This window comes from Scomber japonicus, chromosome 23 (genome assembly GCF_027409825.1).
Source record: "Scomber japonicus isolate fScoJap1 chromosome 23, fScoJap1.pri, whole genome shotgun sequence".
NCBI classification, from domain to species: domain Eukaryota; kingdom Metazoa; phylum Chordata; class Actinopteri; order Scombriformes; family Scombridae; genus Scomber; species Scomber japonicus.
This window is the reverse complement of record NC_070600.1, coordinates 4741367-4763767: the sequence shown is the minus strand read 5'-3', so window position 1 is coordinate 4763767 and position 22401 is coordinate 4741367. Positions and strand designations below refer to the sequence as shown.

The 22401-nt window shown below is 40.3% G+C and overlaps 1 protein-coding gene across 1 annotated transcript in view; it reads left to right on the top strand.

The window, feature by feature from the left end:
* Window positions 1-17008, top strand: part of mpped1 (metallophosphoesterase domain containing 1) — a 79427-nt gene extending 62419 nt beyond the window's left edge. The window contains exons 4-6 of the mRNA XM_053313989.1: window positions 8527-8642; window positions 13336-13449; window positions 16890-17008. Of these exons, the coding sequence (XP_053169964.1) occupies window positions 8527-8642; window positions 13336-13449; window positions 16890-17008 (349 nt within the window). The remainder of the gene's footprint in view (window positions 1-8526; window positions 8643-13335; window positions 13450-16889) is intronic.
* Window positions 17009-22401: the final 5393 nt, after the last annotated feature.

The window sequence follows — 22401 nt, the reverse complement described above, 5'->3', positions numbered from 1 at the left end:
GAGCATGGTTCCTCTGCTTGCTGACTGCATTACGTGGAAGCTTATAGAGCAGATGTATTCAATTTAATTTCACTGAGGTCCAATTTGTGAAGATTTCCTCCGGTGAAAGTGTGGAACATCATAATGTCCGTGTTATTTTTCAGTAGCTTGAAGTAGCATTGTAGTTCAGCATCTGTGTCTAGTGGCTAGATTGTAGACTGTCAAATAAATACAGTAGAATTAATTTATTAGTATTCAGATTCTTAAATAAAGTGTTCAGTTTTAGAAAAATAAAATAATCTCTTTTTACTTTTAAACTTAACTTAAACTTCATCCATAAACTTCATCTCACATCTACTAACTTTATAACAAAACAATAGCATCCTCTTATCTGCCACCTTTCTGTCCTTTTTTTCTCACTGACAGTCTAGTCAGTTATTAGTAACCTCTGTTATAGGGAGTCTGCCATAGCGCCCGGTTAGTGCTGACCCTCTAAGGACCGTACGAAAGAGAAGAAGAAAGGCTGGAGGCAGAGCACTCATGATGTAGTCCTGCTCCTGAAATCCTGAAACCTCGCTGAATAAGCTTCAATTGGAAGATTCTACAGTACACCTCATGATTTACTTATCAACATTCAATGACAATGCAGGAAGTAGTGTGCCTGTAGAAAGAGGGGGAAGTGAGGATGTGGAGGTCAGGAAACCACAGTCTTTCCTTAACTGTGACCACCAAGTATTGTAGTTGCCTAATCCTAACTATACAGTACCTTAACCTGAGTTTATCTGCTGCACAAACATGGACATAATAACTACTACAAAGTTCTTAAACTCTGACTGTGATAGGACCAAAAATTCCAGCACACTGTCACTTGTACTCACTTGATTAACAATGTTTCAGTGCTCAGACTTTCATCAAGCAGGATGCTAAGGACCCAAACATCATTAAGTGATAGAGACACAGACAGTGGATGTAATAAAACACTGTCATTAAACTTAATCTGAAGTTATAGAGTTAGAGTAGGTGAAAAAGGCTCTGCTGCCAGACATTTTCAGACATCCTACCTTAGTTTTGTGGAGTTGACCCACGTACCATATTCCACTGACAATGGCAGGAAAGGCACATAGAAGCAGTGATGAAATCCTGGCTCCAAGCCTCACTCGACCGAACAATAGAGGCCGAGTCTGTTCCGAGGTGGACCGGTTAACAAAGGCTTCACAGGCAACCTCTGCCAGAGCAGGGAAGTCCCAGGAGGAACAGCAGCCTCCCTCCACACACTTTTTAATTGAAACAGTTCCCTAATGAGGTTTCCTAATGAGGGGGGGCAAGCAGGTCCCGCGATGTAAAAAAGATACATGTTGGGCAAGAGGAGGCAGGAAGGTAACACACTTTGATAAACAGACAAGAGCACATTCACTAACACACACCTCCGGCTTCACCAACATGCCTGAGCTTTATGTGTGTAAGCAAAGCAGGGGCGCTCCACCCCCCCCCCCCCCCCCCCATGCCTCCCAGCCTGTTATTAGGGTCGTTAAGTCAGGAGTAGTTAATTAAATCTAGCAGAGGTGATCACGGTTGGGTGTTTTCACTGCGTTGGTGCATGTAGTGATTAGCACGGAGCCCGTTCTACACATGAAGCTGGACCTCGTTACAGTAATCCTCTTTAATTCTCATTTCATTCCCTAAAAAACACAGCACTTTTTCACCTCACGTCCTCATCTCTTTTTTAACACTTACATGATCACTCTGTGTGTGTGTGTGTGTGTGTGTGTGTGTGTGTGTGTACATGTGTATGCTGGATTTTTTTCCCCTTCCTCCTATTTCTGGATCACATTTGAACATGATTGATATCCCTGCCAGTTCTGTCAGCTGGTCACCATAGTTTTAAACAAGCAGTACCCAAACAGGAGGAAATTATACTTTTTTTTCATCAGTGGATTAAAACACATTTGGTGTTCTAGTGAGTATTTCTGGCCGTGTGTGTGTGTGTGTGTGGGGGGGGGGGGGGGGTCCAGTCAAAACTTTAGTGTGTGCATTCCAGCTCAATTATCATTTAAAGCTGCAGTATAAGGCTGAAATATAAGGCAGCCCCCACATTATAAGACCACCCCCTGTTTTCTAGCATCTATATTTGGTCAAATATTTTTTTACTTTAACTTACAGTATAGTTAAATACCCACACACCTTCCTATTAGATCAAACATATTTTCTCCAGCAGTTAGCATTTTTTACAACTGCCTGTTTGTCTTTTTGAGCTTCTAATCATCAGTGACCGTGATATTTGGAAACTTGACATGTTCTGTTTGTGCAGCAGATTTCCTCTGTGGTAGAATAAACAGACTTTAAGACACCGAGCACTTTGTCCATTCAAAAAGAAGATGTGATGTTGACATGTAATTGTCCACACTCTGAATATAAGACAAGCCTACTTCTTCACACAAGACAAAAAAGTGTGTAATATGAAAGGGCTCTCTCACTGTGGTGAACCCTTACAGAATAATCTCCCAGCTCTGTTGTTCCTCTCAGCTCTACAAAGCTTTTTAGTATCTTTTAGTTTGTTGTTTTGGTTTTACAACTTAATTGTTTTCTGAGTCTCACCACGTTCCTCTAGCCCAAAAACTCTGATAAACCTACTGTACACACCATGAAGCCAATGACTGACAGAAATAGCATGAACACGCTGTAACAGACAAAGAGCGTGGTGGAGGCCAAACCAGAGCTAAACGAGAGTAAATATTGGACAACCATTCATCAGGTGGACTTCATATTAACAGTAATATTGCTTTGTGTGGACTGGGTGAGTGAATGATGTTTGCTAACATGTTAGCCATACTTAGTAGGTAACAAATATGTCATTGTTGTGGTTGCAGCTTGTTGTGCTGCCTTCAAGTGGCCAAAAAAAATTTTTTTTGCAGTTTTATACTTGCCACACACACATTTTGTTCAGTACAGAAAGAGTCCTGAAGTAATGATCTCCAGTCCTGCAGCACTTCCTCCTGACCTGCCTCCAAACTCTGCCTCTCACTCTCTTCCTCACTGGACCTCAGAATACCTTCACTGTTGATTTGCTTATCAAAAATTCCCTCTTAAACTCTGAAGGCAGCTCTCCTGGCAGCGGGTCGCTTTCCCCTGCTAACGAGGAGAGCGAGGGGGTGGGGGAAATGAAGGAGGAGAGACAGGCATGGAGGATGGAGTAATGTGTCAAGAAGAGGCAGAGCAGGAGGAACGGACAGAGATGGGATGAGGGAGAGAGATGAAGAAGAGAAAGAATGAGAGAAGGGGGGGGGGGGGGGAGGCAGGCACGGGTGCTCCACAGCCCTCGGCAGAGACATTTAATGATTCATAGACTGACTCCAGTGATATCAGCGGGCCTCACACACGCGCACACACACACACACAAACTGATGCATGTGAGCTCATATACGTAAGCAAAGTGCTGCATATTTCTCTGCTCGTGTTAAACTCTTAAAAGCATTTTAGATTAAGTGTTAAATTTGACTTTTCCTCTTGTCCTTACGAGAGGTGAAGCCTGTAACTCTGAGCCTGTGTGTGTGTGTGTGTGTGTGTGTGTAATGAAAGTAATGGTTTGAACACTGTTGTTTTCCTCCCAGTGTGCTCCCTGAAGATGTGTCTGGGGATTGAGCATTCTAACACAAACATCTGTTTTCTCACTTTTTTTTTTAAAGCCCATAACAAATAGCAGCCCACCACATTAACACAATCTTTAATATGCTCCACGCTTCGCCCGCTTCTCCTCCTCTAAGTTAACACAAATCACTTGTACCATTGTAATCCCTCACCTGATGAAAACATCATCATTCTGAAGCAGGGATATTATCCGTGGAATTACATTCAGTTAGTCTCGGGTTTGCTCAGCAAACACAGGAGTGCTTCTCTCTCAGAAACAAGCTGCGGTCAATTCCTCGCGACAGATAATCTCTTTTTAGTAACTGTGATGGAGACGCCTACGGTCGGCATGGAGACGCTTTGCTGGCACGGCGGACACCATGGAAGAGGTTGGCTGCAAAATGAGATATAAAACGCATGAAGGAAAGTAACGCCTTCTATTCCACAGTGATTGATAGCACCAAATTAAAACAAGCGGGGCTACTTTATGAAGGATACTGTAATCCTCACATGACAACATGATTGACTTGATCATCAGGCTTTTAGGATTACACGATGACAAACTTTAGGTAATGTTCTTTTTTTCCCCAAAAAATTTCATATAGAGCGTCTTAAAAGGAAAAAAGTTTTTCATTTGAGGAAGAATGTTTCTAAGACGTTTTGACAGAGAATAAAAATGATAGACTGCTTTTACATGCAGGAACATACTGAAGTTTCTCACTGTTTCAAATGAACTACTATATACTTTACATTACTGTCAAACACTGACCAAAGAACACCACTAGTGCTTTTACATCATCTGTTATCATGCATATTTTCACTTTGCCTGTGTTTAGTTAAATGTCCACTAAAGAGACAAAACCACGAGGACTGTGTAACGTTCCTCAGGTTAATACATGAACATGAATTCATCATATCTGCATCATGTTTTCTACACCTCGACCGACAAACACTTCATATTACATATTACTTCAAATTTATCCCGTTTCAAATGTTGCTACTTCCTGGCTGCAATCGTCAGTTACTTCCAGTCCACTATGAACATACTGCCAGTTGTCACACTTGTTTTCATTGTGCTGTATAACAGTTACTCTGCCTGATAATGTCTTCAGTGCTGCTATTCAACATGCTCTAAAATTCACAGAACCACAATTCACACTTTCATATCATCTTTTAAACTTGAACCTCGACATGTTCCTGCTCTGACCTTACATTTCCTTACTACAGGATTTTGAGCTACTTGACTTCAGATGTCTATTATGGGATGTTGGAGCATTGTTAATTTTTAATTATCCCCCACACTCTTGAACTCTCTGCCCTCCGAACTCACACATGCTAAATCTTTATCTTCCTTTTAAAACTCTTCCTAAAACTTTTTTCTTTGTGAAAGCTTTTGGGAAATGTTTGAATTGTTCTTTTTTTATATAGTTTTACAACTTTTAATTGATTTTATTCTTTTACTGTTTTACTTTTGAGCATTTTATTATTTGATTCACTATGAACTATTACTTCTGTGCCTCTGTCTTTATCTCTTACTTTTATCTGCCTTGTTTGGTTTTATTCCTTCTGTAATGTAGTGCTATATAAATAAGGTTTATTATTATTATTATATTCTTATTCATTTCAACACTGTTTTCTAGAAAACTCTCTAATTGGTGCAAAGATAACACATGATACACACTAATATCTTGGCTAAGACTTTAATAGTACACTGGGACTCATGCAGACCATACAGATGTTCCTTCATATTTAACCCAAAATAACCTGAATATGCAACTTGTGCTTCATTACCAGCTTGAGTCACACAGTACTTAAAAGTTTGGATGTGTATAACCAGGTTTAACCCTCCTGTTGTCCTTGAGTAAAGGAAGGAAGGTAGGAAAGGAGGAAAGGAAAGAAGGAAGGGAGGAAAAAAAGGAAGGAAAGATGGAGGAAAGGAGGAAGGAAGGAAGGTAGGATAGAGGGAGGAAAGAAAGAAGGAAGGAGGAAGGAAAGGAAGGAAGGACAGAGGAAAGAAGGAAGGAAGGAAAGTAGGATGGAGGGATGAAAGAAGGAAGGAGAGAGGGAGGGAGGAAGGACAGAAGGAAGGAGGGAGGAAAGAAGGAAGGAGGAAGTGAGGGAGGAAGGACAGAAGGAAGGAAGGAAAGAAGGATGGAAGGGAGGAAAGAAGGAACAGTCAAAACAGACGGGGTCAATTTGACCCGGGAGGACGACATGAAGGTTAAAACAACATATCCTGAATTTGATCTAAACCAGGATTCAAGTCAAAATCCTGAATCCTCTCACAATCAGATTTTCAACATGTGTAAAATAAGTGAAGGAGCATCTGCTGCTTCTATGAAAGGCCATCAGTCTAAACAGTGACTGTGCTTTGATACATAATAAATAAAGTGTACATGATTGTAGTGAATAAAACATGTCAAAGTACAATACGCTCCTGTAAAGTTGACTTGAACTCTCCTCCATCATCACGTGTTCTTCTCTCCATCCTCATCAATCTTTCTCTTTGCTTCTGTCTGTCGCTCCGTTCGGATAAATCTCCCTCCGCTCTTCAAGCTCTTCACCATCTCCCCTTCCTCCTCCTCATCCCTCCATTCACACATAGAGAAAGAGAAACGGGAGCATCCAACCCAGCAGCCGCCGAGCTCATTTCATTTTAATTGAGACGTCCATGTTAGTATGGACATGAATATTACATTTCACAGGTCCTATTAATATGCTGAGGCCGATCTAAATGTTTTAATATTCGCTGTGTAAATTATTGAAACTGTGTTCATGGGCAGCGGCGGATCTTTTCGTCAGAAATGTTTAGTCTCTGATGTTTCGGGGGAAGAGATGGAATTTAAATGGCGTGCCGGTCCAGCTGAAATAGGACATGATTTCCCCTGATGCATTGCCACATGATGCTTGACCCCCCATCCCATCCCATCCCTCCTTCCTCCTCCTCCTCCTCCCTGGGCTGGTGACCCTAGAATCACTGTTTTTAGCTTTCTTAATTAGAGAAAGAGAGAAAGAAAGGGTGAGACAGTCAGATTGTGGGTGTGGGTGTGTGTGTGTGTGTGTGTGTGTGTGTGACAGGTATTTCCTTCTTACTTCCTATCTTCAGGCCTGTCTTTCTGTCTCCCCATCTGTCTGTGAAGTCCCTGAGCATGTCACACAAACACACACACGCACACACACACAAACACACACACACACACACACACACACACACAAAATCCGGAAATTATTCTAAAAAAAAAAATCATCTGATGTTCCACTGAGCACAGACGCGTCGAGGAGCGTCTGCAGCGATAAAGTTGGCGTTTCGAGTGACTGCTCTCGGCAATTTAAAAAAAAGAAGAAGAGCCGGTTGCATGGCTGTGGCGGACGTCGTCGCCTGCGGTTACACACACACACACACACACACACACACACACACACAGAGGAAGGAGTGCGTGTGGTGGAGGAAGATGGATCGGAGCACAGATTGTAAGTGACATGTTAATTTCTTCTCCGTCACTCACGGCCGAGGCGTCCGCTATCAAAGTAAAAGGGACACGAGCCCCAGCCATCAAGGCCCAACCTCTCCTCCCTCTGCTTCTCCTTCTCCTTTTCTCTCATTTCTTCCCCCCCTTTTTCCCCGTCCTCAAGTGTTCCAGAGCTGACTGTGATCAAGGAGATGTTTAATGTTTGATTCCCCCCTCTTTCCTCCTCCTCCTCCTCCAGGTGATGACTGCTCCTCATCAGGCCCTCGGGGGAAGCTCCTCAGCTGAAAGGTCAAACCACATGTTGAGATAGTAAAAGCAAAAGAAGCTTGACAGCTGGTGTGAGGCAAAGAGGAGAGGAGTGAGAGGTCATGCTGTATTTGGATCTTTGCTCTCTCTGTGGTTCTTACAGCTTTTTAAAAAATCCTCAACTACAGGAAGTCGCAGTTTGAAAAAAAAAACACAACTGAGTGTTTTTAAGAACTTTTTAAGGTTTGATAATAACACATAGAGCTGCAACTATTGATTAGTTTTATTATCAGTCATGATTCATGGTCTAAAGTCTCACATTTGGGAAGAAAACCATCAAAAACTATTTTTAAAAATTACTTAAATGATAAAGCAATCATGAAAACAGTCACCAATCAATTATCTTTCCATCGACTAATCAATAAGTGGATTGAGAAAATAAGTGCTGACTCATCACGACCGCACAGCTGAACCAAGTGTCAGCAAATGTGACTTTATAACATCTGTTAAATATTCACGACACACCAAACTGTTTCCAAAGAACTGGTTGTCTCTCACATGGATACACTCATCTTCCTCACATACCATCCTCTTCATCACATATCATCCTCTTCCTCACATACCATCCTCTTCATCACATACCATCCTCTTTATCCAACATCCAGGCAACTCTGACACATTTTGGAGCATTACGTCATTCAAATGAATCTCAGCGTTTTGGGTTTTTTTGGTCGTGTTTATCACTCTCCGTCGCCTTGTGTGCTCTTCTCTTTTATTTTTGCTGCTTTGTTTCATTTGTGTTTTTTATTATTATTATACGAGGATCATTTTTATTGTCATCAATATTGTATTTTATTACATTTGTGCCTCCGAGTTTTTGTTTTGGTTTGAGATTGATTTTGTGATCACATTTCCAGTTGTTTGATATTATGTGCAGTGTGCTGAAGGTGAGGAATGCTGTGTGTAGTTAGGACTGATGCAGGTGGTGTGATATGTTCTACTCTATGGTTCTCATCAGTTACTGTTAATAAGCTGGAGTATGAGGATGACAGGCAGGAGACTTACAATGACTTTAAGACTAAACGTCCTACATGATGATGTCTGTGCTTCTGCCTGAGTGTATTAACCAAACAACCTGTCTCTCTGTTTGTGTGTGTGTGTGTGTGTGTGTGTGTGTGTGTGTGTGTGTGTGTGTGTGTGTGTGCAGGCAGCCCTGGTACTACGGCTGGGGCTTCAACCTGCCACGAGGTCAGGCTCTGCTGGACAAGTGGAACCAGATCCCTGACAACACAGACATCCTGGTCACACACTGCCCCCCACTGGGTGAGAGACACATTACAACACACACACACACACACACAGTGAATACGGCACATTTATATGAATGAGCAGACACACACACACACACGGACATAAAGTTACATACACAATAAACATACATGCAAAGCCTGATATTTATATGCATATACATACACACACTCTCTTAATACAACATGCATATAAGCTCAGTATGTGTACACATGTAAGTATGCACTTGTTCACACACACACACACACACACACACACACACACACACACATAGTGTTGTGTTTCTATCACTTCAGAGAATATTCCATTAACTTTCATTTCCTTATACCAACCCTGACAGTAACTATTGATATACATTATGGGGATTTGATTTGTGTCTTCAAGAGGAAAGAGAGTCCCCAAATACACACACACACACACACATACATAATCAAACACGCATACAAACTCCTCTAAGCATACAAGTACACACACACACACACACACACACACACACACACATACAGCCATTCCACAAAAATATGTAAGAACACACACTTGTGCACATGAATACAAATAACATGATTTGCATAAATGCACATGTAAGACTGTAAACAGACAGGAGAAGTGTGGATGTATGTTAACAGTTTATACACACACACACACACACAGACAATATGTGTGTATCTAAATTACATTCTTTATGGTTTTAGGTTTTTTCTAATGATTTATTTATTTACTGGCTGAAAAGTGATTAAATTTAAATATATTGAGTCAAAAATAGTGGAATCAGTGTGTATAATATCCAACATGTTTATTTAAATAGTTAAATGTAATCTGTTAAGATGTTTAAAGCATCTGAGGTGATGACATCATCAGTGGCAGCTATCATTCTACAAATATACTGACACACACTCATGTACATATGCATAAATAACACACAAACAGTATTCAGGTGTGTGTATGTCTACTTACAGTTTACACACACACACACTTCACACACATTGAATGCAGTGGCGGCTGGTGAAATCTTTTTTTGGTGGGGCTGGTGTGCCAACAGATTTCCCTGCCTAATCTAGCATAAGCATTCAAATGAACAGTCGGAAAATGACTACAGTTCCACAATAATAATTTAATTTCATAGAAAAAGTAACAATTTACAGCTATAATTAGACTTTATGCTATCAAATACTATACAATGCAATCAAGGGATAAATTCACAACAAGGGTATGATTTCATCTGAATCTATACAAATCAATAGTGAGTGAGTGAATGAGTGAGTGAGTGGAGGGGGGAGTGTCTAAGGTGAGTGTGGGTTGAGAAGAGAGAATGAAACAGAACTTTTCCTATTAAAATGTAACATATACAAAGAATTTAGAATCAAGTTATTTTCAAAAATTAAACATAAAACAGATGATTTTAATACCCTCTCTAATCAAGACAAAAAACAGCATCAGTGTCATACATTTGTAACAGCCTGTCACAGCATTCTCCACAACTATATTACAATTACATAATATTACATATTGACAACATATAGCTATATATACACAACTTAAAAGACACAAGAATGTCTCTGGTCCTCTGTGTGTCTGTTCCTCTGCATGTCTTCTCCCAATATTCTCCGTTTCTTTGTGGGTGGCTCCTGAACAGGTCCCCTGTACTCCTCATCCTCAGTCAGATTAGGAACAGCTTCCCTGATCCAATACATAAGTTTTATGAGTCAGTTGTGAAAACTGGTTAGGGATATATTAACCAAACCCAAGGTTGTTATAATTATTTCATCTAAACTTCACAGATAAATTAATAATTTGAATAAGATGACATAAGCATTTAAGGCTACACATAATTTATGCAGAGAATTAACAATTAGGCTAGGCTACCTAATAATGCATTTAACATACCTGATAGCCTGCATGCGGTTAATGAATGCCTGGGTGATTCCTGCGATGTAGACAGCATCGATGTTTCAGTTTCAGTTCCAGCTCCTTAACGAGAAGTTTTTCCTCCGTCGTCCGTCTTGCAAAAGGGTAGATTAATAATGATTTAACCGAATTTGGTGGAAGCTGCTCTTGAACTCCGGTTGTCACCGCCATCGTCGTAGCACGTATTTTTTTCCCCGCCGTAGCGTAGGACAGAGTCTGGGAGTCGCAATACGAAAAAAACTATCGCTGGCTCCTCATGTAGTTTTAGCAATCCTAAACCTTCACGCATTTTACGTAGCAGTTGGGCTGAAATTTCCAGCGCCCCACCGGCGTTAAATTTGGTGACGTTGATAGGCCATACGGATTGGCTGTTTAGCTGCAGGTCAGGGGCGCTTTGCCGAGCGCCCCATGAGAGAATGATACACTGTCTGTCAGTGGAAATTCACTGTTTAATGAGTGTCAGTTGGTGGAAATGTTCTTTAAATGATTTAAATTGCATGTTGGCGCACACACTATTAAGTAAAACTGGCATTGATTATTTTTTTTAAATGTAAAAGATATTTTTTCCCCTAAACAGCTGGTGGGGCGGAGCCCCAGCGCCCCCTATGGGCCAGCCGCCACTGATTGAATGTTTATTTTATTGTCAAATGAAAGAGATCAGTGAAAGTGTGGCTGGTGAGTCATCGTTGGTTTGATTGGATGAATAAAGGTTGAACATAATCAAAGCGGTGACTCACACAGTCGGGTCACACCTTCACTCTCTCTTTAGAGGAGATTATTAACCTTCTTACTGATCACCTTTCAGCTTCTACACACACACACACACACACACACACACACACACACACACACACACACACACGTTACAAAAGTCTGAGCAAACACAGATGCCGGCGCACAAACTGACTGGCATCCTGTAAACACTCCTCCGTCTCTCTCTCACACACACACGCACACACACTCCTCACTCTCTCTCTCTCACACACACACACTTTCACACCTCATCTCCCGCTGCAGCTGTGGTGTTCAGACGAGTGTGTGTGATTGATTTCTGTGTCTGCGTCTCGGCTGCAAACACACGGCCGTTTATTTTCCATTCAGCTTAGCCAAGTGTCTCCAGCTATCTGCTCATAAGCCACCAGCATATGGAGCAGCTACAGCAGGCTACTAATGCATGAGACACACACACACACACACACACACACACACACACACACACACAGTCAGAACAACACAAAGAAAAAGTGGCTTTTTAAAGCACCAGAAGCCAAGAGATGGAGAAGTGGACGACTGACGTGAAGACGATGGAGAAAAAAAAAAGTAGTGCGAGCACTGCGACAAAAAAGCGTAATTTATGAGGCTGATAAAGCATCAGATCAGCAGCTAGAGAGACAGAGAGAGAGAGAAATATGGCCTCTTTATCTGGTTGTGAGGATGAACTTAACGGCAGAGAGAAAGAGAGACCAAAAAAAAGGAGGAAAAACAGGCTCGACGCCCAAAGCAGCAGCTGCTTTGAAACAAGCGGCACATTAGAGCGAAATACCCCGAGACACAAAAAGCCCTCGTAACTTCTCACTTCACTTCCACTGTCTCCCAAGGCTTGTAAAAGAAACACACTAACACTTTTAAGGCGTTTTATACCTTCACTCATACTAGAAGTTGATACATTTGGAGGACACAGAAGTTTAGACTGTATCACTTTACCAGTGTGACTGATTCACTGCCAGCTGAGACGATGGGAGTTTTTATTTGTGTGTAGAGTATGAGAGTCTATCAGCGCTGTCTTCAGAGAGGCTTTTATTACTCTGTTTGGTAGTAGAAACATTACAGTGTATAAAGTCATCCCCGAAGAGTCTTTACTCCCTTTATTTCTTTCTTTTGCCCTGCTGGAAGAAAACATGAGACTCTGCTGGTGAGTCAGCTCACACAAGTCTACTTTGACTTGGCTTCCATGAAAACTGACTTCAGATCAGGAAAAACTCCTCTAACAGTGAGAAAGTGTGAGAACCTCAGGAGGAGTAACAGAGGAGTTTTAGCTTCTAAACTGCACCATAGCTAAGACTTTTAGTGTTTCTCACTTCCTGTCCTCATTTGCTCCTTTGTTCTCTCCACTCTTTCTTTTATATTGACTTTTTGTGTGCGAGCTGAGCGACAGAAGGCGTGGAAGATGGAGGCAGGAGCTCCTCGCTCATTTTCTTTCTGCGTCTTGATGCTTTTATTGACTCAGCATCAGCAGCATCCCTCCTCACAGAGCAGACACTAAATCATGTACACTCCACGCTTCATCCTTGTCACACACAATGTACAGTCTGCATCTGTGTGGCTGTGATTGATCTTTATTTTCTATCTAACAGCCTGTGTGTGTGTGTGAGAGTGTGTGTGTGCCATTAAACAAGGAGCCTGAAAATGAAGAGCTTTGTTCTAAAATGTGATATATCGCTTTTTGAAAGGAGAGGAAATTTATAACCTTTATTTTAAATAAGCCAACACTTTCAAACAGCACACCACTGTCCATTAAACACATTACTGCACACACACACAGACACATTACTGCACAGTGTACTACAAGTTATCAGACTGATGTTCTGCTTTTCCTGGCAGCCATTGATTTTACTTCATTTTATTCATAGGTGAGAAAATCAACTTTTAAAAGAATTCAAGCTTAAAAAGCTTAAAATTGGTTGTGTTTCATAGTCAATTTGTGCTTGTGGACTCAATATAACAAAATGCATTGCAGCTGCAAAGGACTTACCATCACTGTCACTGTGTGTGTGTGTGTGTGTGTGTGCGTGCGTGCGTGCAGGTTTCCTGGACTGGGTCCCGAAGAAGATGCAGCGTGTAGGGTGCATGGAGCTGCTCAACACAGTCCAGAGGAGAGTCCAGCCCAAATTACACGTGTTTGGACATATTCATGAAGGTGCGTGCAGAGACACACACACACACACACTCTGATATTGTATGTTCTGACTGAGTTTTTAGGTCAGACAGAAGATTAAAAGTTGATCATTTATCATTTTCACATATATTCACATGGTGCTGGTTATATGTATTAGACCAGTCTGGTACTTGAGTGTGATTGGTCGTGTGTGTTTTCACTTGAACATGATCAGTGTCATTATTTACAGTGTTCAGTATGGACCAGATCCAGTTAGCTTCTTTATGTCATATCTCAATATAGACTTGTTGTGTTATGCCCACATTAGAATAAAATTAGCTTGTAATCATAGTTTAAGACCTCAACTGAGTGATGACATCATATCACAGCTGGTTGAACAATATTAAATGGGCACTTTTAAAGGATCATTCTGGTGATTTTCTATATTTTTCTCATTATCAAAAAAAAGCTAATGCACAGAGCCAAACTAATAGTGAACTCGTCATGCTTACAAGTATTGTGTGTGTGTGTATATAAAACTTGATATATCTTATTCCTCTGTGCTGTAGTCTAAAAACTATTAAAAACACATCAGTGATTCACGCGGCTGCACAGGGTGACATGTTCCTTCTTCCCTGCAGAGAGGAGTTACCCAAGCTGTTTGTGTGTGACTCTCTGACGGCTTTTTAATAGTTTTTGGATAACAACAGAGCTTTACAACACACAGGAATAACATATATCAGGCTTTAGATACACAACAATACTTGTTAGTAGGATGAGTTCATTGTTATTTGGCTAAAATATGTAGAAAACAGCAGCAGTACCCTTTATGTTTTGATGGTCTCGGTCTTCACTTGGACTGCTTGGACTGTCTTTTCCTACACTCAATTTTAATAGGTTTGGCTACAGCCTGGGGCGCGCACACACACACACACACACACACACACACACACACACGCACACACTTAAAATATGATGCTTTCTACACAGGGATGCCATGTAGATCTATGCTCATTTCTCCTGTTTTTATTTACAGAAAGGAGTTTACGCATTTTCTTCAGGCTCACAATAAATCTTAATGGCCTAAATTCACAGGATGTATTAGAATATCTAGCATCAAACTGATAAATGATGAGTACAGCGCAGCAAAGCAGAGACACATCTAAATTACAGCATCTACTGTATAGCCGTTTGTCTTATTGTGTTCTGAATGTTTCAGTTTACACACAGATTGTACATTTTTCTCACATATCTTCACTCTGCCTGTGAGCTCAGGTCAGAAGCAGGGACACATGTTCTCATTCCCATGTAGCAGAAATGGGTAAAATTCAGTGTCATCTAGATCACACTGTTATCTTTTCAATGAACTGAATGATTTTAAGTGTAAATGAGTGTGGAAATGGTAATCCAGACATGTAACCTTAGAGAATATGGATCTACTGTACAATAGCTGATTAAAGCTGAGCTGCCACATCCTTATCAGCATTTCATCCAGGCCAGCGAGGGCACAGAGACTCTCCCCCTGGACTGAGGAGAGACACTTTTTTATTTCAGGGTTATCAGGTCAGTGCAGAGCCTCTGGAGCAGCGGTCCCCCATCAGAGAAAACCAGATTAGAAACTAGATCAGATTTTTAGAAGAGGAGAAATGGCTGAAAGCGGTTCACTCCATTAATGCGAGGACTCCGAGAGAGATTCAGAAAGACACAAACCAACCCTCGCTGTTTTTGTATTCATGTATTCCAATTGTGAAAGGGCTCGACACACACACAGCGAGCTCTGTTCCAAGAGAACGCTGAAAGTGACACCTACACTTAAAAAATCACTGATAGAGCAAAGCTAAATTGTACTACTTTTTGAGAGATGGTTGTTAACTTATGCTTGACAAAACGGTAACACTTACATCTGCCATTTGGCGAGCGCGCCGATCCAAAGTGGCTTTGAAGCACGGATTTTTAGCTGCAGTGTCACACTCATGCATACATTTGCTTAAACTGTATTCTCCATTTTATTTTAGAAATGATGAAGATTTATTCCTCCAGCGCTGATATGAAACACTTCTTCCTCTGCTGCTGCACTTGTTACCTCTTTGTTAATTGTGGGACTATTTTGTCCTCGTCCATTGTCAGTCAAAGAGGGAGCAGCACTTCATCATGTATAGAGGAAAATGTAATAAGGATTTGCCCTTTTGGACACAATAAATAACTTTTCTTTACATTTTACTGGTGCACTAAAGATTAGCACGAGCAAAATCTCCTATTTAGAGACACTAAACATGGGAGGAGAAAATGGAAAGTTATACATAGTGATTTGTGATTGATGAATGCCGCTGCTTCACACAAAACTGCATCTAAACATTGATCTAAAGCAGGTGTAAAATCTGCAGCTCTGCTTTATCAGAAACACACAGACAGAGAGACACTACAGTCAGAACAGAGAAGGAGAAATGTCTCCATTGTGTTTTATCAGTAGCTCACAGAGAGCAGCACAATCAAACTTCACAGGATTTAAGAAGAGTCACACACAGGTTAAAGGTTATGGTTGTGTATTGTGAGAAAGACCCTCTCAAGCTTCTAAAATAAAAAGTCATGTACATTTCCAAAACAAGCTGATCAAGTGAGAACAGAAATGAGAGCATATTATCTGCCCAGTAACCCAAAGACCTACATCCATATTTCATGATTTTATTACACGCCTCATGATTTCTGTCCAGATGCCAGCACTCACTGACAGAGCAGGAAGTGATGCAGTGATGAGGAAAGTAAAGAGGGCAGCGTCATTAATATGAAATTCATGTTTATTCATCTTTAATGTTTTCAAGTGTTTTAGTTGTTTAAGAGTAAACTGATGTATCACACTGTCACATTCATGATGGACAGTTTAACGACATTCAGTTTTCACCTTTATTTTTACACTCCACACCTCCTTCGTCCTGATTAAAGCCTGATACATGCATTACCCACAATGCAACATGACTCAATTCAAGTAACTGTATGGATTTGGTTGTGCTATGCTAGCAGTAGTAGTAGCAGAAATGAGGTGTGCTAACCTCACTTCTGTCTAACTCTGCACCCACAGATTTTTAGTCTTCAACCCCAATTGATGCTGACACAAGTCACATCATGATGCAATTTATCAGATTACACACAGCTCCACATGCCTGTTCTAGACTATACTACTTTTTACACATATGCAGTAGTTCTCCTCAACACCTGGAAACACAATGATTTGTTACATTAGTGTATTTCTCCTTTAATCCCAACTCTACCTAACTGTAACAAGGTGGTGTGGCCTAACTAACTATACCATAACAATAGTGTATTTGACATGACCACATTCATATCATGCATGCATAGATATTATATAACACCAGAAAAGATATATAAAACATTAGCATTTGACTCAACAAACTGTCACATGACTGACTCCATGGTTGTTGTGAATCATGTCTGAGTGTGTCATGGTGACTGTGTGTGATCTTCAGGTTACGGCATGATGACCGACGGCACCACCACATTCGTCAACGCCTCGGCCTGCACCGTCAACTTCCTGCCCATGAACGCCCCCATCGTCTTCGACCTGCCCAACCCCCGGACCACATGACTAGAGGAGGCTCGCCCCAAATCCCCAACCACCAATCAGGAGAAAGGAGCCAAGAAAGGTAGGTGAGGTCGGCGGGCAGGAAACGGACTGGTTAGTGTAAATAAGCGGACGCGACGGGTCTTTGAGCGCGTGGAGCAGACTGACCCACAGACGGATGGACGCACTCTGCTGCTGCTGCCTCTGCCTGCTGTCTGTTACTGTTTTACATTTCTTCATCCTGACATTGAGTCTAAACGCACATTAACAGACGAGCGGAGAGACGCTTTCTCATGCAGACACTTCTGTGTCTTCTTTTACTCCACTGACAATCTGATGTGTCTCTCTGAAAGACACCTCCACCGCCCTGCTCACCCTTTTCCCTTCACCACATGGAAACATCTGGACTAACCCTGAAACAGGAACATTTGCCAGGAGGATCTTCACACAACTTTTCTTCCTCTTTCTACATTTAAATATTCATATTTCCCCCCTGTGTTTTACTACCAGCCTCCTGTTTCTCGCCCCTCCTCAGGCCTGGAGTGTGTGAGTGCATGAATGTGAGATCAAAGCGAGCGTGTGAGGGCAGCGAGAGGTCTCGGCCACAGGGCTGCGTGAGAGTCGGAGTGTCAAACATGTTGACACCTCTCCCCTGGGCCTCATTACAGCCCTCAGTAAGCCTCTTAACCGTCCGAGGAGAGGACAGAGGAAACCACATGCAGCACTCCAGCTTCTTTTTTTTCTTTCCCCTCCTCTCCCACCATGTAGCAAACCTCCTTTCTTCCCTCCCTTTCTCTCCATGCTCACCCTTCACGCTGTGAACTACTAGCACAGCGTTGTTAGCTATGACAGATTTGAGACAATGTAAAGGTGCTACATGCTAACTGGACTTGTGAACAGCAGTGGTTGCTTCACAGATACTCCCTGGTGTATTTGGGAGGGGAGAGATGGAACCTTTTTAATGCTTTTTTTTTTGCAGGAAGCACCATGCTGTAACTACATGTACTGTAACCGCTCTATGTAAATGTTCTCTTGTCCATGTAAAGAAAATGAAACTTGAAGTTTTTTCTCAAAGATTTCCAAGTTGTTGCTCTGCTTTTCAACACACACACATAAAAAAGTGAAATATTTGTGTCCAGAAGTGTGTGGTTGTTACATTTCATTTGGTCTATTTCTTGGTAATGTAAATGCTTATTATGGTAGTTTCCTCTCTGTGAAGCTTATCAGCCACATTTGGTGATTATTAACTCTTTCATGTCTGTGTTTAAAAAGAAAAAAAAAGAGAGAGAGAGAGAATTAATTTTAGTTTCTTTGTTCTATTTTGTGAAGGCCGTTCCCAGCGAGAGTGTGAATGTACTGAGCATAACAGGAGCACGTCACACTTTGATCTCCCTGCTCTCAGACATTATGTATGAACGTTCCCTGGAGGCTGCAGTGACTCCAGCTTCTTCAGCACATCAGCATGCAGTGTGTGTGTTCTGATGTCTTAATGTTTCCTAACAGGCTGAGGAGGAAAAGCAGAGCTGCTTACTGAGAGAGTCACGTCTGAGCTGCACATTAGACTAAAGCTACAATCTGACTTTAAGGCACTGAAACTGAACTTATTTACTTCTTCATCAGGCAGGTTTAGAGTTAGGATTAAGTTTAGAATCAAGGTTAGGTGTAGAGAATAGACAACAGGCAGCACAGCTTATAGAAACACAATCAAATAAAACATCAGGAACAGCAGTGACTTTATGCTTCCATCCATGAAAGTCTGTTTAACTGAAAAATGAGAAATTCACCAATTTGATAATATACACATTTGATGCTTAATTTGCACATTTGTTGAGTTGAGGAGGAAAGTAAAGGAATAGTTCAAAACCACGGTCTAAACTATGCAATGATAAACAGAACTACTATAAAAGCAAGTTTATTGTTGCATCTTGTGTGACAATCAAGACTCAACCTTCTAAACCATAGTTTGAAGTTTTAGTTTAACTCTAGTTCAGGAATTTCAATTCAACTGTCTAAACTACAGCCTGGATTATTGAGTTATAATAATCAGTCATGCAATCAGAATGATAAAAATAATATAATAAAACTAAATTAACTCATAAACTCACTTTTCAACAACATTTTTTTTTCCTATTGTCTTCAAAACTTGACACATATGCAGCCCTCCTCTAACTGTGCTACTAACAGTGATTCTATTTGAGATCTAGTTTGTTAGCCTGACTCAGTGCAGCTCCACAGTCTAGTTGGCACAGCTCTCAGCAGGTAGCCAGATGGAAGCATCAGTAAAACCCAGACTAAAAAAAGTAGGGTTTTTTAGATATGCAAAGCAGGTAATTCATCTTCAGATTAAGATTTTCTTTTGGCAAACGAGGAAAATAAACAACCTACAAAACCTGACTGAGTGCAGCTGTCTGCTCTAACTCACAACTGTGGTGGCATTCAAAATAAAAGTATTCAAATGGTACTTGTGTGGCCAGCACAAACATAAAGGCCAGTCATTAATATAAAACAGGTTTAAAACTAATAGTCATATCATACTCCACGGCACCAAATTAGTGTATTTAACCAAACTCTCTAATTTATTTGGATATTTTTGATCGCTGATAAACTACTGTCAATTAATCTCATTATTTCCTGCTTTTCATATTAAAAGTATGCTTTAAAAAAAAGAGGACTGGATTGTACTGTTTGAGGCACTAGAAAGTGTTTGAGAATTCCAGGTTCTCTGTTAAAATGCTGCCACAATGTATCATAATGATTTAAACACAATTCATAGTTTGAATGTAGCCAATGAAAGCTCCATACTAGCACAATTTAGGACGCGTGTGTCTGTATGAGTGTATTTAATACTTTTTTTAAAGTAAAGGGAGTTCTCAGCCTCGTCATTTGAAACAAACTTAATTAGCATCTCCGAAGGAAGAAAAAAAAAGTTCAGAGAAAGGAAATAAAGGGAACTATTAAAACCAAAAAAAAAAAAGATGGGAGGAACTTTCATCTGTTAAGTTTGATGAAAAGCTGTGTTTGGTGTGACTCTCCAGTTCCAGTCCTCATTTAGACGTCTCTCACTTTGATGCTCTTCTGCTTCACTAGCTGTTTTATGTGTTTCCTGTTTCTTTCCAAGACTAAAAAAAAAAAAAAAAAAAAAAAAGTGCTGTACTATTTCTTGATTTCTTTCTTGAGGCATGCTTAAAAAGGAGTTAATGACTTCTTACTCAGACAATCTGTATATGAAGAGTTTTGTTCCAAAATGAGATATTAACCATTTAAAAGAAAATGTAGAAAAGGGGATGCAGAGTGATTGACAGCTGAAAGATGAAAGCAGACTGTGTTGGTACTTTTTAAGGAATACTGACTAACTTTTACTGTCTGGATCGTCTATTTTTGATTCACTTCAGCTCTTTTTTTTGTTTTTTGTTTTTTTAAATGGATGTATAGCATTTTGAAATGAAAGTGTTCATATGGTATTGTGTTTTGCCATCGTTGTTGGGGACTTTTTTTTTTTTTTTTAACTGTAAAAACAGAAAATAAAAAACCTCAACAGCTGCAAAGCAATGAGCGTGTGTTGCCCCTGGAGACAACTCTAACGTGTAAAGTACCTCTTTCTTAAAAACCCGTAAGAGATTATTCACCAATTGAATAAAAAGCTTATCTGTGACGGGTGGATCATGTTTCCTTATTCCCATCATCGCTCTTCTCTTTTGTCTGTCCTGTCCTTTATTTCTAGAAGAAAAAAAAGAAAAAATTAGAGGCGGTGAGGAAACTTTTTTTTTTCTGGTTCTTCTCTTTTGTTCCGATCAAAGGTATCTGTGTCTCGTATCAATTATAGAGCCCAGAGCACAGAGTTAATTTCCAGTAGCTAAACCCTCTCCGCTCCGTCTCTGTCTCCCATTTTGTTCCGCAGGTCTTCCACACCTCTGCACATTCTAATGAGAACCCTCGTTCAAATAATTACATTAGTAATCCCGGGGGAGAGCGGGTAATTTATTCGCAGGCTGCTTTTTTTTTTTTTTTTTTTTTTTACTTTGCCATTAATACAACTAGCTTTCATATACTCTTGTCTTCCTGCAGCTCTCTCTCTCTCTCTCTTCCTCCTTCTGCTTCTCCAAACCACAATACTGAGCTCTTTCTCTCACTTCTAATATTCTCTTTTTCATTTCCATCTGCTAGTCGTTCTCTTAGCCTCCTCAGATAATGATTCCAAGTTCTCTCTCTCTCTTTCTCTCTTTCTGCAGTGGCATTTCCTTTCCAGTGAATGACAGGCATCCTCTCTATCTCTCTGTCATCTATCTCACTTCACACCTCCCATCTGAACAAAAAGATGGCTCCATGCTTCTGGGCGTCTGCGTTCATTAAAAAGACACTTTATTTGACTGGCTTTGGAACACAAATCAGTGTCAAATAGCCAGGCAGCAGTTAGAGGCTGGAATAATACATAGGGAAGAATCATTTATCAATCTCTGCTTGTACATCTTTATTTTTTCCATGTTTCTCTCTTCACTTCCTTTGATGGATCTATTTGTCATATTATTAACTCTTGCAGCCAGTTCCAGAGCTAAACTGACATCATTCTGTACAAAGAAGCTCAAACATTCAACAGTAGAAACATTTTTGAGTGTAAGGAGACTTTAGGAATATGCACCATATTATTTACTGATGAAGGTATTTAAATGATATATAAAAACCTTTAGTTTAGTGGTTTTCAGTAACAGGATCCTACATGAACACACTATTTGAAGTTTTGGTTCAAACAGTTAAAGGAGATGAATGTGACTTTGTTTAACCTCTGCTCAGTGCAGCTCTGTTTGAAAAAGGAAATGTCATATATTAGAGAATTAGTAAGAGTTTAATAACATTTGAATCAAAATGTGATGACGCTAACTGTGGGTTTGTTTACAGCCACACAAAACCATAAGGATCACTGGCTATTGCAGTGGTTTTAGTTTTCCATTTAACCCTTACACACTGTTCAGGGTCAACTTTGACACTTTTGAACACTTTTTTTAAACAGAAAAAAAAACACCCTGACCATAACCCATTTTTATTTTTGTGTAGCTGATACACATTTTGTATATGCAAATGTACAAATTAGACCCTTTATACTCTTCATATTGTATAAAGGTGTTCCCCTGGATTATAATATAGTGATTGTTTTCCCATAAATAAACACTCTCTCGCTCTCTGACAGCTTCATTAAGGATTCATCTAATTCATTTATTCATAACTAATGTGGAATTTATGAATGTGAATTGGTGTAGAGACTATTTATGAGTGAGAATATCAACAGTATGGAAGGGTTAACTTACTTACTTAGTCATAAATGTTTAATGTTACATGGGGCCAACTTGGTTAGTTCAACATAAATATATCCAATCAAATGTAGTTTACCTCAGCCATCATATAAACGTGCACTTGAAAAGGTT